At 32.8% G+C, this 16,257-nt stretch overlaps 3 protein-coding genes across 4 annotated transcripts; all 3 read left to right on the forward strand.

The window, feature by feature from the left end:
- LOC104793041 (uncharacterized protein At5g39865-like) lies at positions 3,271-4,787 on the forward strand. Its single transcript, XM_010519318.2, has one exon. It carries the CDS (start codon positions 3,440-3,442, stop codon positions 4,670-4,672), a length of 1,233 nt encoding a protein of 410 aa, XP_010517620.1. The 5' UTR covers positions 3,271-3,439; the 3' UTR covers positions 4,673-4,787.
- Positions 5,101-6,731, forward strand: LOC104793042 (DNA-directed RNA polymerases IV and V subunit 5B-like). 2 transcript variants are annotated; one of them, XM_010519319.1, is made up of 4 exons: positions 5,101-5,384; positions 5,923-6,099; positions 6,212-6,325; positions 6,429-6,731. In XM_010519319.1, the coding sequence occupies exons 1-4, from the start codon at positions 5,145-5,147 to the stop codon at positions 6,552-6,554; spliced, it is 657 nt and encodes a 218-aa protein (XP_010517621.1). In that variant the 5' UTR covers positions 5,101-5,144; the 3' UTR covers positions 6,555-6,731. The 2 variants fall into 2 exon arrangements, with proteins under 2 accessions (XP_010517621.1, XP_019082304.1); XM_019226759.1 differs by having other exon boundaries at positions 5,923-6,084.
- Positions 13,413-15,744, forward strand: LOC104793043 (AUGMIN subunit 1-like). Its single transcript, XM_010519321.2, has 6 exons — positions 13,413-13,891; positions 14,094-14,226; positions 14,307-14,441; positions 14,602-14,725; positions 15,133-15,270; positions 15,389-15,744. The coding sequence occupies exons 1-6, from the start codon at positions 13,636-13,638 to the stop codon at positions 15,497-15,499; spliced, it is 897 nt and encodes a 298-aa protein (XP_010517623.1). The 5' UTR covers positions 13,413-13,635; the 3' UTR covers positions 15,500-15,744.

Raw genomic sequence — 16,257 nt, forward strand, 5'->3', positions numbered from 1 at the left:
GGGAAGTTTCTTGCCACATTCATCCACAAAGATTGGAGCATTCGAGAAAATCAGTATAGTCTTGCTACATTACACTAGCTCAAGAACCGTAAAAACAGAAAATTATAAGATCCTCTTTGGTCTCATACTCCCCAAGAATCTGTCTGAAACTTTTAACGAGAAAGTTCATATAGTACATTCATTAGCTGAAGGATCCAAAACTATTGCAAAGAGAATCAGTATTGAATCTTATGATAAGATTCAAAGCTAACAGCTATATATAGTCTTGCCACATTACACTAGCTCAATAAAAACGGAACTTTTTAAGATCCTCTCATCTCATATGCCCAAAGAATCTTGTACAACGAGAATCCAAAACTTGGAAGTGAGTGATCGAAGTTCTGGCCTAGTGGCCTTTGATACGAAAAGATCTCCCGAGAATGAGGATGACAATTTTCTGATTTTCCCCAACATGAAGCGAACTGCATTAAGACGCTTACTAAGTGATAGCTTTTTATCCCACATCGGAGAAACAAAATATTTCGTTGTTGTATATAATAGTGAAGTTATCAAGTGTTGTACGTCGAGTTCAGTAACGTGGGCTTGTGATCCAAGTGGAGACAATAAGGTGATGGAACGTTGGATCGATCTCGTTGGGCCGGGTTCGGAGTGGGCTATATTCTGGCTCGCCCATTCCAAGTTGGGAGTTGAGGCATGGGGTTTGAGCGAAGGCTTGAGTCGCATGTCTTCTAGAGTGGGGGAGACCGCGTGAGGCTGGTTTCACAGAGCAGCGTACACCTTCCGCTCTTGACGGTGGAAGGATTACGAGCCATTGCCTCCCGAGCCTACTATGACCCAATAAGCCGATTCCGATTGGACTATCACTTTTTTACATTTTTTTCCCCCACAAAATCAGACAACTAATGTTATAATGGAAACAGCGATGATCAAAGTTACATCATAAAATTACATCAGGCTTAACCGGAGGTTTGCAGTTGCAGAACAAACAATGGTGGAAGCTATCGTTTGCTTTAGTTTTTTTAAATTGAAATAATGAATTGCAAGGTTTAAATATAAGGGAAACAAAATAAGTAGACCCAATTTGGATAGTTTCGTAGCCATCAAAGCCCTATCTAAAATAAATAAAAATGATTATAGAAATAAATCGATAATGATAAAAAGGAAGCTTCCACTATGATGCCGCTCCATCAAATTATTGTTTCTTGGATTTATTATCTTCAATTATTAATACCATGGGTAACATTCATTGTGTCTCTTCATTTTTCTTATTCTTTTATGCAAAAAATTCTGTTGTTTTGTGAACTATTAACCAAATTATTGGGAAAAATTCCAAAATTTAATTATAATTTTTAGTTAGAAAAGTTTCCAATTATATAAGCTGACATTTATTTTGGTATTTAAGATATATTAATAGACCAACTACTGGGTCGGACCTTCTCTTTTTATTGGTCGAACAGTGACGTGTCTCCTAACTAAATGTCCTAATAAGTAATAACTGGCCAGAAAGCAGAAAGAGACGCGGCTGGTGAACAGAATCAATACGTGGCGACATCTTATTGCTGGAAAGATCCTCGCGTGTCCCCCGTGCAAAGTTTTCTTGCATGATTCATAACTATTATCTTTCTCTCCACCACATGGATCTTGCCAGTAGTTGGTTTCTCTTCTGCCAAGTGAGTTGAGCTCGCAATATTTGCTTTGAGATAGAGAGAGTTAACAATGGCGATGCCTTTAGAAATGGCGATGGTTCTTACCAAAACGGTGTGGTTTGCTTTGAGCGGGTGGATTTTCACATGTTTGTCCATCGCCGACGAGATCGCCGGTTCTCTCAGAGACCGAGAAAGAGTTCATCATTCACATTTTGGATGATCAGTTGTTTATTATATACATTCTTCATCCTTCCGGATTTTCATCTCTTTTTTTTTTTACCCCGGTGAGAATCGTCCCAAAATATATATTGAAGAGTAATTTGGGTTTATTGTAGAGGAAGATAAATATAATGTATAGGTCACTTGTTTGCTCCTTGATATTACATAATACACGTCTTAGTTTGGGTGTTTCTGCTGATTTGAGAGAAGGCTTGTGTTATTATTGGTTCTTATTTTCCAACATTGTACTATTTACATCAAAATGTGTTGATGAGTTACATTCCTTGAGAATCCTGCTGGTTCTGGTTGAGAAATGAGAATCATCATTCAAATAGCTCAAAGATTTACAAGATTGATCATCACCATATCTGGTGATGGTATTCATAGTCATAGATAGCTTCAAGTGTAGACAACTGTTCCAAGTTGGCATATGAAGAAACTATAAGCAAATAAGTATAGAATTCACTTTTTTTTTTTTTTTTGGGTAAAAGCAAGAAAGAAGTTGCATCTTGAAATATTCTAAACTAATTTTAGCGCCTTGGGCGTCTTTCTTTACGGATAAGTTACCAAGATTTTATTCTTTTTATACACAAAAGGAAATTAAAATATCTTCTTTTTGCCCATCTAGCTTTTGTTTATGACAATGATATTTTTCTTTACTTTCAGTTATTTATTTATTTTTTATATACAAAAATAGTTTTGCTTGTCTTTCTAAAAGGCAAAGTACCAAAAGGATTCTTCAATGAGTGTTCCTTGTGCAATTCAGTTTCCTGTTTTATTCTTAATCCCATATAACAGAAAGATATCAGTGCACTGCACACTGCACAGCTCATTTTCACTAGACAATATTTCAACTTTTACTTTGTATGTGTTGGAGCCTGTGGAATCTGAATATTAAACTTTTTGAGTCTACAGACAACAGATGTAATTGATTATTCACGTTGTATGGGATAAACGAAGAGATCTCGTTCTTTATATTGTTAATGTAGATTTCAGCTCAAAGATCAAAATTCAAAACATATCAGTAAATTAGTCCTCTTTCTATAATCAGTTTTTAATGCTGTTTTTACTGTTACGTAATCTAAATAAGCAAGTTAGGAAAGTATCACTGTCTTCTGTCTATAAAGAATAAAGTTTCTAAGTAATTTTGCTCTGTTTTTATTTCCCTATAAAAAAGTATTATTAGCTAGTTCACATTTTGGAAGCTGTTATATTTGCAAATTTTGAGGATCTTGACAGTTTACTTTGTTTTTTGGGGTCAGTTATTATTAATTTACCGAATTTGCGCTCTAAAAACAAGGATCAAATTGGATACTTTCCTTAATTATCAAAACAAATCAAAGTCGATCTCGACGAATCAACATCACCATCGTCTTCTTTAGTGTTTTCACCCTCTTCCACCTCTAACTTACATAGACAGCTCCTTTCCACCTGTTTCTTCTCTCTCTCTCTCTCTCTTTCTCTTTTATATTTATTCTCCGACAAAAGAAAAAGTACAAGAAACCCATCAAAAAAGAGTTTGAGAAACTAACATTTGTTCTGCTTCTCTCTGTTCTACTGCTTCGAAACCATTCATGGGTTCCTCTGCTTCTAAAACAACTTCTTCTTCAACTTCGGCTTTGAATTCATCTCCGGAGACGAAACTCAACTCCGAAGTCTCCTCTTCTTCCGTCGCTAAAGCTTTCACGTTTCCGATGCCGTCGATTCATCATCCACCGGCTAAAAAAGGCGATACGCACCACTTCGTCTCCCTTACGTCCACCACTTACGGTTCTCTTCTCCTCGACCGAGCTTCCGAAAGACAAACATTGCCTCATCTCTCTGTTTCCGGGAAGAGTAGTAACAAGAAGACGCCTGAAACAGAGGAGTCACGCGAATCATTATCTCCTGACTCAGTGATCAACACATGGGAGCTCATGAACGGCCTCGATGATTTGGAGGATTCTGATACAAGAAAGCGTAGTTCCGCCGAAAAGTTTGATTCTTTTTCTAAACCCATCGAGAATCGAGACGTTGGTAGTGATGGTTCTGCTTTGAAATTGGACGAATCTTACGAATTCTTAAGAATCGAAGAGGACGATGAAGATTGGAGATTACTGCCTTTGAAGCCTAAGCAACCTCTGTGGAAACATATGTCTGAAGAATCATTTCTCTCTGACTTAGATCCTAATATCATCTCATCTTACAAGAAAGCATTGTCTTCTAAGCAACTAGGCAAAACCAGTAGCGCGAGATCCTTCTCTTGCTGCCACTCAAATCAGTCGACTCTACCAGAATCTGTATCTTCGAGTCCGCTTAGTTCTCAGACTTTGGAAGACCAAGAGAAACCAAGCTTCCTTGAGACAGAAGACAACAAGAACAAGATAGTATTGTACTTCACTAGCCTCAGAGGAATTCGAAAGACTTATGAGGATTGCTGTTGCGTCAGAACGATACTGAGAGGGTTTCAGGTTGCTGTAGAGGAACGAGACATCTCAATGGACTCCAAATACAGGAAAGAGCTTCAGATCGCACTTGGGGAAGAGAAACCGGTTTGTTTACCTCAGGTGTTCATAAGAGATATCCGCATTGGTGGGATTGAGGAGATCAAGAAACTCAACGATGGAGGCGAATTAGGAGAAATGTTAAAAGGCTTTCCAGCTTGTGAAACCGTGGGAGCTTGTGATTGCTGCGGAGATGCAAGGTTTGTGCCGTGTACTAATTGTGGCGGTAGTACTAAAGTGTTTGAGGAACATGAAGATGGGTTTAAGAGATGCGAGGGATGCAATGAGAATGGATTGATACGTTGTAACAAGTGTTGTCTTTAGTAATTGGATTCGTTTGATTGATGTTTGTTGTGAAATGTGAAAAGATATGACTTATGACTTTAGATATGTTTGTTTGGTTGTGTTCTTTGAATTATATAATGTTTGTTTTCTTGTATATTGAGTTATTGAAATAGAAGTGATGTCTTTTAATTGCCTCAATTGTTTCTTCACGTTGACGTTTGTAATTTACATGTTTTAAAAAAAAAAAAAAAAAAACAGTTACTAAACACTTTTTCATATGGATAAGCAAACTGAAAAGTCAAGTGCGCTAAAGTTACAGCTTAATTACCTTTGACTTTATCACCTGCTTGTTTATTGGCTACTATCCAAGTCTATTGCAAAAAGTCATTCGCTGTCACAGTAACAACGTCACGGGCAAATTAATATTCAAAACGACAACGAGTCTTGTCATCTTTCAATCCACTTCACTCTGCTCAAAGCTTTGCTTCATTCTCCGAAACCGAGAGAGACGATGGAGGGGAAAGGGAAAGAGATAGCTGTTGGACCGTCCATTAATAAATCAAGTGTAGAGTGTCACAAGTATTACTTGGCGCGTCGAACGACCATGGAGATGCTACGAGACAGAGGATACGATGTCTCCGACGAAGACATTAACCTTTCCTTCCAGCAGTTCCGAGCGCTCTACGGCGAACTTCCTGACGTAGATCAACTCCGTATCTCTGCCAAACACCACTTCGATTCTTCCAAGAAGGTAATCTGAAGACTGAATTCGATGCTAAAGTGATATTTCGATATTTGCATGTGACTAGCTTTTAGAAAAATTCGAAGTGCTTTCCATTTATTTGATTCAATAAAATACAGTTTACAGTTGGTCTGACAAACTTTGAGAAATATTGTCTGCTTTTCAGATTGGTTCCTAGTTAGGTTTGATTTCATCTGAATTCCTCTGTTTTTGAAACATAATCGTTGTCTTTTCTGACAAAAAAAAAAACCAAAGATGTTGTTAAAAGGTTATAGATCTCTAACTAGAAAGTTGAAATATGTATATGTTTGGTTTGGTGGTTGAGTTAGTTAGCACTTAGCAGTAATCAGTTCGTTAATTGATGAACACTTACTTGTAAATTGTAGGGTTAAGAGAATAATTAAAAAAAAACATTTCACATTCATCCTACTTTTAAGTTTTAACCTAGCTTCTCTGTTCTTGGCTCCTCTTGAAAAGTCCTATCTTTGTTTGTTGTTGTCACTGAAGTGACAAGCATAGAGCAATTTTTCTCTGATTTAAATTTCAGATAGCGGTTTTGTTTTGTGGAACTGGTACGGTTAAGGTCAATGAAATGCGAGTCATTGCAGCAGATGTACTTAACCGAGAAAGTATAACTGGATTGATACTGGTTCTGCAAGGTCACATAACAATTCAAGCTCTAAAAGCCGTTGAGCTTTTCACGTTTAAGGTCGAGTTATTCGAGGTTTATATCTCTTATATATATATTGAACCGTACGTATTAGGTCATGTGTTGGTTCGACTTGATTATCACAGTTGGTTCATAACATCTTGGTTGCTGCTTGTTGTATTGTTAGATAACCGATTTGCTAGTTAACGTAACAAAACATGTCTTGAGGCGAAGACATCAGGTTTTGAATGATGACGAGAAGGAATCACTTCTCAAGAAGTACAGCCTCGAGGAAAAACAAGTAAGCAAGTGCTTTTGTACATGGGATCATTCATTTTAGGAACTATGAGCCAGTTTTGTTTTTACTTAAAACTTTTTTTTTTTTTTCTTCTCCATTTTGTTAGCTTCCTCGGTTATCGAGCACAGACCCGAGTGTGCGATACTATGGACTAGAGACAGGGCAAGTCATGAAGATCACATACAAAGACGAGCTCAGTGATTCGCAAGTTACATACCGATGCGTCGGGTAAACTCGTCTTGTTTATATCTTTAGCTCTCTTTGTGTGTAGAAATTAATTTGTATCACGTTTTGATGTCAATATCTGTACCTTTTCTGTTTTTTTTAACTGTAAGCTTTGTGTTTCCTTTTTGATATTAACATAAACCAAACAAGTTTGATAATTAATTAATGTTGTGGTTCATATAGATTAATTTATTCGCAACTCTGCATAAGACTTTTCTTACAATTTATACTTTACAAGAACATATGAAAGCAATGGTCAACTATGGACGTTGGTCGAATTTGGCTGATTCATGTCTGACCAATGTGTTAACTTTCTCGGCTTCACGGCGAAGTCTTCGCTCCTCCAGTCTGGCTGCCTTTAACTGAAGCTCTTGCTCCTCCACGGAGAAGGTGTTAGTGTTGCCCATCGTATTTCTGGTGGTATCTGGATTGCGTAAACAGCAGAAACTTGAGCCCATGTGGATCAAACTAAAATCTCTGATTAAAAAGGTTAATCAAATAGGAAATAAAAAGAAAAATTATGCCGAAGATACAAAATTCAAGAACAAATGAGAGAGATTAAAGACAGAGGGGTTGGTTTTTAAACCTTGGACCAGAAAATGTGTGTTTGCTGAAAATAATTAGTGGTTTGAAAAATTGTGTCTCACATTATATAGCTCCAACTATTGATGTGATTTTCTTTTGGTATTGTGTTATAAAATATTATAAAATCACCCAAAGTTTAATAGTCAAATCTCATAGAATCACATTTCATTTTATTTTCTTAAAATAGAAAAACTCTAAAACACAATCAAATCTCCTAAAAACTTACTAAATCTTTCAAAATTCTAAAATATTAAAATCCTACCAAATCCTTAAAACATCAAGTTGAATACCCCCCTCTTATTACATTTGTCATTTTCTCTTTAATCTTTTTACTGATTTTTTTCAATTAACTTTATATAACATATATTATATTATTTTATATTTATATGTAAGACAAAATGTAATTTGATATTATACATGTTCCATTTACTCTTTAATTTGTGTAGCATATTATCCAAAATAATGATTTTCTCTTTTATTTATGTATTTTAGTAGAAATAACTAACATGATATGGTTATTACATTATTTTTTAATTTGATTCTAACTAAAACAAACTAAAGTATATTGAAACATATCTATAATTTATTAATATTATTATATATGTATATATATAAATTATAGATATTTAGAGAGCAATAACTAAAGTATTTGTCTTTCAAAGAAAGAAATGAATATATATATATATATATATATAATTATAATTTGTTTTGCTTGAAATTCCTATCATATATTATTAGTCATAGTAACTTTTTATATTTTAAAAAAATAATAAACATATATTTATGAACCTTCTCACATATTTTATTTATCTTCTTCAACGGAGGAAGCTCATCTCTGCATGGCATTTTTGAAACGTTTGATGATTTCGCCTCATGGTCTGGCTTAAGAGTAAACAAGGATAAGAGTCAGCTCTTCCTCGCAGGACTTGATCGGATTAAATTTTTCACTTCTTTGTTTGTAACTCCAAACCTAATCTCTTTTTTGTCATTTCATATAGATTAATTTATTCGCAACTCTGTATAAGACTTTTCTTACAATTTATACTTTACAAGAACATATGTAAGCAATGGTCAACTATGGACTTTCTTCGAGTCTGGTTGATCCTCTCTTGGCTTCACGGCGAAGTCTTCGCTCCTCCAGTTCGGCTGCCTTTAACTGAAGCTCTTGCTCCTCCGCGGAGAAGGTGCTAGTGTTGGCCATCGTACTGCTGGTGGTATCTGGTTCGCGTACACAGCACAAAATTGAGCCCATGTGGATCAAACTAAAATCTTTGATTAAAAAGATTAATCAAATAGGAAATAAAAAGAAAAATTGTGCCGAAGATAGAAAATTCAAGAACAAATGAGAGAGATTAGAGACAGAGGGTTGGTTTGAAAAATTGAGATTCACATTTATATAGTTAAAAAAACTGGAGTGTGACGTCAATAAACAAAACAATTAATTATTATTATGGAGTGTGACGTCAATAAACAAAACAATTAATTATTATTATTACCTAATATTAAGTAGGGGTTAATGATTTGAGATTTGAATAGAATTATAAAGACTTTATAAATGTTATGTAGAATTTGTTGTTATTACATCAAGATTTTGTTAATCTCTGTTAAATTATAGTGTTATTAGTTTGTAATTTGTAAAAAATTCATTTAAAATTTTAACAAATTTGGGTTATTGGATACATACTTTCAGTAAAGTCAATAAAATTTCAGTGTTATTCAATTAAAATAAAAGAATCTATTGTTAATGAATTCAATTATTATGTTATTGGTTTATGATTTTATACATTTTATTTAGAAAATATAGTCATAAAAAGTATCACAAAACTAATCAACAAAACTATATAATACTTTCTAGCAATCTTTCAAATTCTTTCATTAATTTATTCATTTTTGATGATTTTGTTGAAGTCGTCAACATTCTTTATCAATTAGAATCCAATAACACCCTCTAAGATTCTCTTTTGACAAAAGTTGTCATTTGACATTATCTTCTTGCGGCATGTGTCATTTTTAGTGTATTTTTTCAATTGAATTTATATGACTTATATTATATTATTTATATTTATATTTAAAACAAAATATAATTTGATATTATACATTGATGTTCAATTTATTCTTTAATTTGTGTAGCATATTGTCCAAAATAATGATTTTCTCTTTTATTTATGTACTTTAATAGAAATCATTAACATGATATGATTATTACATTATTTTCAATTTTATTCTAACTAAAACAAGCTAAAGTATATTTCAATATATATATATAATTTATAAATATTTAATATATATATAAATTATAAATATTTAACTAAAGTATTTGTCTTTCAAAGAAAGAAATGAATATATATATAAATAATTATAATTTGTTTTGCTTGAAATTCCTATCATATATTATTAGTCATAGTAACTATTTATATTTGAAAATAATAAAGTGTGATTTTTTCTATTGGATTTCTCATGTAAAAATGTATCCAAAGTCTCATAAAATCTGTGCTTTGATTTTCTATTAAAAGAAAGTTATATTTTGAATAACAGCTGATTCTATATGATTTTGACAAATTATTGATTGAATAACAAAATATTGTGAATGATTTTGAATGATTTTATAGATCTCCTCTTGTGAACTGACATGGATCTCCATTGTTCTCTGTGAATTTCCTCCTCTCTCAAAGGCTAGCCGAGAACTCTTAAAGAGGAAGGAGCTAGGTTAGAGATTAGTGACTCAAGCTTGGAGTCGTCGCAAAAAACGAGTCTCATTAGCATCTGATCGAGCATCTTCCAATTCACCGTCCGATTTGGAGAATAACGAAAACGAAGATGAAGAACCTTCCATCGCTCTTCGGGTCGTCCGCAAATCCGCGACGGACATGACCACTAAAACCGCAGACCAAACGGATCGAATCCGCGAGATCCGCTAACTTTTGGACTTCAAATACAAGGCCTGTACCCGCCCCACAATGTTACTTAACGGGCTATGCCCGCGGGCTTAATGCCCAATTGACACCTCTATGCAAGGTCATATAACAAATCAAGCTCTAAAAGCCGTTGAGCGTTTCACGTTTAAGGTCGAGTTATTCGAGGTATATATCTCTTACATATATTGAACCGTACGTATTAGGTCATGTGTTGGTCCGACTTGATTATCACAGTTGGTTCATAACATCTTGGTTGCTGCTTGTCGTGCTGTTAGATAACCGATTTGCTAGTTAACGTAACAAAACATGTCTTGAGGCCAAGACATCAGGTTTTGAATGATGACGAGAAGGAATCACTTCTCAAGCAGTACAGTCTCGAGGAAAAACAAGTTAGCAAGTTTGATAATTAATTAATGTTGTGGTTCATATAGATTAATATATACGCAACTCTGCATAAGACTTTTTCTTACAATTTATACTTACAAGAACATATGTAAGCAATGGTCAACTTATGGACGTTGGTCGAATTTGGCTGATTCTTTCTTGGCTTGACGGCGAAGTCTTTGCTCCTCCAGTCTGTCTGCCTTCAACTGAAGCTCTTGCAACTTCACGGCCTGTAGCTGAAGCTCTTGCAACTTCACGGAGAAGGTGCTAGTGTTGCCCATCGTACTGCTGGTGGTATCTCGATCGCGTAAACAGCACAAAATTGAGCCCATGTGGATCAAACTAAAATCTTTGATTAAAAAGATTAATCAAAGAGGAAATAAATAGAAAAATTGTGCTGAAGATAGAAAATTCAAGAACAAATGAGAGAGATTAGAGACAGAGGGGTTGGTTTTAACCTTGGACCAGAAAATGTGTGTTTGCTGTGAAAATAATTAGTGGTTTGCAAAATGGTACTTCACATTATATATATATATATATTTAAAAAAACTGGAGTGTGACATCAATAAACAAAACAATTAATTATTATTAATATTTTATACTAGTATGGTTCTCTTTCAACAAGGTCTAAATTCTGCTATTTTACATTCTTTTCTTACGACATTTGTTATTTTTTAAAAATATTTTTACTGTATTTTTTCAACTGAATTTATATGACATACATTATATTATTTATATTTATATTTTAGACAAAATATTATTTGATATTATATATTATAAGATGTTCAACTTCTTCTTTAATTTGTGTAGCATATTATCCAAATAATGGTTTTCTCTTTTTATTTCTGTATTTCAAAAGAAATATATGATTATTACATTATTTTTCAATTTGATTTTAACTAAAACAAACTAACGTGTATATATATATATATAATTTATAAATATTTAATAAATAGAATTATAAATATTTAGAGAAAAAGTAGATGTCTTTTAAAGAAAAAAATGAATACATATATATATATATAATTATAATTTGTTGTGCTTGAAATTCCTATCATTTATATTAGTCATAGTTACTATTTATATTTAAAAATAATAATGTATTTATTTTATTAAATTTTATATTCTATCACATATTTTGTAATTCTCATATTAATTTGATTAGGTTGAAATTCCTATCATATTTATAGTTATATTAACTTTAAAAATTTAATACTCAAAACAATTAATAGATGTATTTTTGCTGAACTTTCTCACATATTTTAGTAAATTTCATATTCTGTCAGATTTTTTGTAACTCTCATATTAATAATCATATCCATCTTTAAGGTACTAAATTTTATTTTATTGAAATTATTTACTTCTACTATATGTTGACACTTTTGTAACTTCCATAATAGTATTAGTATTGTAATGAATGACTAATAGCAATGAGAAACATAATAAATATTAAAATATATTAATATATGTAGTTATTGCCTTTTGTAGCTCTCATTTAGCTTATGTAACTTCTTATAAATATAAATTGATACAAGGATTAGTGCATTAACTACCCAATTAAATAATCAATTTATAATAGACTTCTAACTCAAGTTTTTCCTATAAAAAGTAAGACACACATCTCAAATCTCACATAAGTTTGCAAATTATATAATTTTTTTTGTATTCAACTGACATTATCTTAGTGTATTTATTTATTTTTATATAATAAAGTAATATTCTCTCAAACTCATACTTTATAAAGCTCACAAGTGGCACTCATTCCTCTCAAAATTATATACATAAAAAATATCTTGACATTTTAGCAATGTCTTTTTAGTTATTATATATATTTCATTTATAAATATTTTATGTACTTACCATAACATTATAATTCCTCAAAAATTAAATTGCTGATATTAAAGAATACAATTTTAATATTATAGTTGTTATCATATTTTTATTTAAAATAATGTCAAGATATGAAAAATATGAAAATATGAAAATATTTATTTGTTGAACAAAAAAAGAATATTTGGTATATAATTTTTGCGCAAGAAGATCAAATCATTTTTCCTAAATAATTTCAAGATTTTTTAAAATATGTTATTTTATTTTCCTTTAATTATAATCATAATAAAAATAATTTCAAGATATAAAACAATATGATATATTATTTTTATTTATTATAATCATAATCACAATTTTATTTATTATTTATTATAATCATAATCACAATTTATTGTATATGTATTAATTCTTTAAATGTAACTTCCATAATTTTTGTGTGACAAATTCTTTTTTTTAGATGAGACACAAGGTATTTCATATCTTGTTTACCTGTCGTTTGTACTTTTTTTTCGTGTTTTGAGATTAGTAAATGTTTTTTGGAATGCTTATTTTGTGTATCAATATTGTACTTTTTTCTTTTAATCTATTTGATAAAAAATTAATTCTAAATAATAATTCATAAAATCTAATAGATTTTTAGTTTTAAAGTTAAGATATCTTAGTCACAATATTAATGTCAATTATTATTGATGTATTTTAAATCAACTAAACATATTTTATTATGTTTATTTTAATCACGCATAGCATAAGACTTTTTCTATAGTATTGTAATTGATAGATGATTAGAAAACAAGACAGACACATACAAGTCAGCTAAGACAAGTATTAAATTCCTCGCATTAAGACATTTTGTTTTTTCATTATATACAAAATCTCAAAATATTTAGATGTTGATGGTGATTCCACATACATGTGAATGATAAATATCACTAAATTAGTTCTACCGAAGATTAATTAAAGTCCAATATTTCAAACCATTACAAAGTGATATGAGAGCACTAAATATTTACTACAGTCCATCTCAGATTCTCAGTTCTAAAAAATTTACTAAAATTTACAACAAGAGACACGACAGCCAAACGTAATTTCTTAGTTAATTTAAATGATTTTTTTTTTCCATTTAAAAAAAAAAACTAACCGATAAAGTCAAAATCCGCCAATAACACAAAGACTCTCTCTCTCGGGCTTTCCCAAATTTGGAAAAATTAGGGTTTCAACAAACGCGATCGCATCGCCCAAAAATTTCAAATTTGTGACAGGTTTCGTCTTAGTTTGAATTACTCAATTTCAATTGCTTTCTTCTTCGTTTGATCCGAATCAGTGTGAAGCAAGAGCAAGACACCATTTTTTTCCCCTCAAATTGAATTAGAGACGATGAGCGATATCACCGGTGATCTCTCGGCGGTGAGTGAAGCCAAAGGCGGTTCCGACGCCGCCCGGATCTCGGAAGTGAAATCGTGGCTCACTTCTCAGTTCGAAGCCGCCGGTAAAGAAGTCCCCAGTTTCGAGTACACTCATCGGAGCATCACCCATCTGTATAATCTCGCCACCGTGTCTCAAGCTAAATCTCAGGCTGCCACCATTGTCGCCAACGATTTTCGTCTAAAAGCTTCAGAGTACCGTGCTCAAGGTACTTGCTTGTAATCCTTATCTCCTGATTTGCTCGCTTGGCTGCTTCGAATTTTAAAATCTTGTCTTGGGTATTCTCAGTTTCTGATCTGTTATTGTTGTTTTGGATAACGTTATCTCTATAATTTGATATAAAGTTTGGGTTTTTTTTGGGGAAAATTTTCCATTTTCTAACTGTTTTTTGGGTGTGTTTGTTGATGTAGCGGCTAGGATTAGAGAGATATTGGAGAGTGCAGGAATGTCACAAGAGAGTTTGCCGTCAAATGTGGTCTCTTCAGCTCAAGTTCTTGCAAATGTGGCTAATTTGTTGAACATACGGGACACTGAACTGAGCAGGTGACCGAACTGTTATCTCTCTCTCGTTAGATTTGCTGCTATCTCGAATTGTAAACTGATGCAGAAGAAAATGTGTATAGTTTCCTTGTAGCAATGGGAGACATTTCTCTGAGGAAGACTGGAGTGGAGGAGAAGAGGGCTAAAGCACAAAAGGAGTCCAATGCTCTTCTTGACTACACAAGGAAAGCGATACAGAGGCTAACATATTTGAAGAAGTAAGATTCGTAATATAGAAACATATGGATTGAAATTTTAATATAATCTCGCTGCTGCTGTACATGTAAACCTTACCATTTTTTTGAGGGGATGTTAAACAGATAAACTTTTCCTTTGAGAAGAAACTTATGTTACTTTTATCTGTTTGAGATGTTACAGAATCCTTGCGCAGCTAGAAGACGATGTAGTCCCTTGTGAATCACAGATGGAGAATTGGAAAACAAATTTGGAAGTAATGGCAGTGAAGGAGGAACAATACATACAACAGTACAAGAAGTATGAGGTAATAAAAGCCTTCTTCTTTCAGTCTTTACATTCTCATTTGGTAATAGGTGAATATGAGAATCAGATACCTTTCTGCAATTAGATCTGATGGGGCGGGATTTAAGAATCATAGACTTTTTTTTTTTTGTAAAAACTTGAACCAACTCCTAGCAAGCTGAAACAGGATGGATTAGTAAGGTTTGCTAGTAATTCAAAGATATGATTCCAGGGTTAAAGTTATTTTAAGTTTGTAATCAGATATGATAACGATCTAGATCGTTTAAGAACTGCAGTGTTGATGTTCGCTAGCTATGTATCGTTATCATATGGAGGCCAACCTGCTTTGAGTGGTTTGTTATTATTACATGGAGAATTTGGCTCCTTTAAACAATCTGACAAAGTCAAAATGAATGGTTATGATGGCAGATGTTACTCAATCGTGTTGGCTACAGTCCAAAGATCAGCCACAGAGAGCTGGTAGAAATGGCAGAGCACCTGAAGGAATTGGAGAAGATGACAAAACCTGTCCTTGATACTCTAAGAAGCTACCAGGATTTACCTCCGGTAATCTTCATCTTTAGTTCTCAAAGCCTTCATTGATCTGCATTATCAATTTCCTCTTAGTTATTAGTCATTGTTAGTCCCAGTTCAGAGTAGATTGCTTACTCATTTCTTCAAACAGGACAAAGCTCTGGCTGCATTAGCAATCGAAGACAAGAAAAGACAGTTTGCATCCGCGGAAAAGTATCTAGAAGAAGTATTACAATCAGCCCTTGAGACAAGCGATGAGTGATCTTTATTCAAAAAAACCGGAAAATTTTCTGGTTTTTGGGGTATATAAACAAGCGAGTACTTGTGTGTGGTGCTACCAAATAGCCGAGCAGAAGAGAAGAAAGTTTTGAGAGGCTGGCTATGAATTGCTTTGTAACTTTACCCTTTTTTAAAAATCTCATTGAAGTGATATCTCAAGCTGAGAAGAAGAGTAATGTAACAATCTTTTTAAATTTTAATGCTAGGAGGATCTTCTTTTGGAAATCATAACTAAAGCCAACTGCCAACCTATCATCAACGGCAGAGAAAGTCATATCACTTTGGGGTGTTTCTTTGTGTTTATTATTTTCTACATGGGCTTCATTGGACTGTNTTTTTTTTTTTTTTTTTTTGTATTAAGGTTCTATTTGTTGTAGTAATATTTGATCAATAAAAATTATAAAATACAGCGTTATAAAAAAAAGAAAAAGAAAAGGAAACTGCAAAACTGGAGAAAATAATACTACCTGAAACAGAACTAAGATAAGAATTAATTTAAAAGAAAAAGAAAAAAAAGGAAAAAATGCCTTCAACGGTTTAAAATTTGTTGTTTCTTTTAAAATTAAAATAGAAAAGAAAAGAAAGTGTAAAAAAAAAAATAAAGGAAGAAAAGGAAAGTTGACTTCAAGAAAAGGAAAAAAGGAAAACCCTAAACCAACTTACTTTACTTTTCTAATCAGAGTCCTCTCCTGAGAAGAGCAAAACCCAATCACTATATATACACGAGTAGAGCAATCGTCT

Source organism: Camelina sativa, chromosome 6 (genome assembly GCF_000633955.1).
Source record: "Camelina sativa cultivar DH55 chromosome 6, Cs, whole genome shotgun sequence".
Classification (NCBI taxonomy): domain Eukaryota; kingdom Viridiplantae; phylum Streptophyta; class Magnoliopsida; order Brassicales; family Brassicaceae; genus Camelina; species Camelina sativa.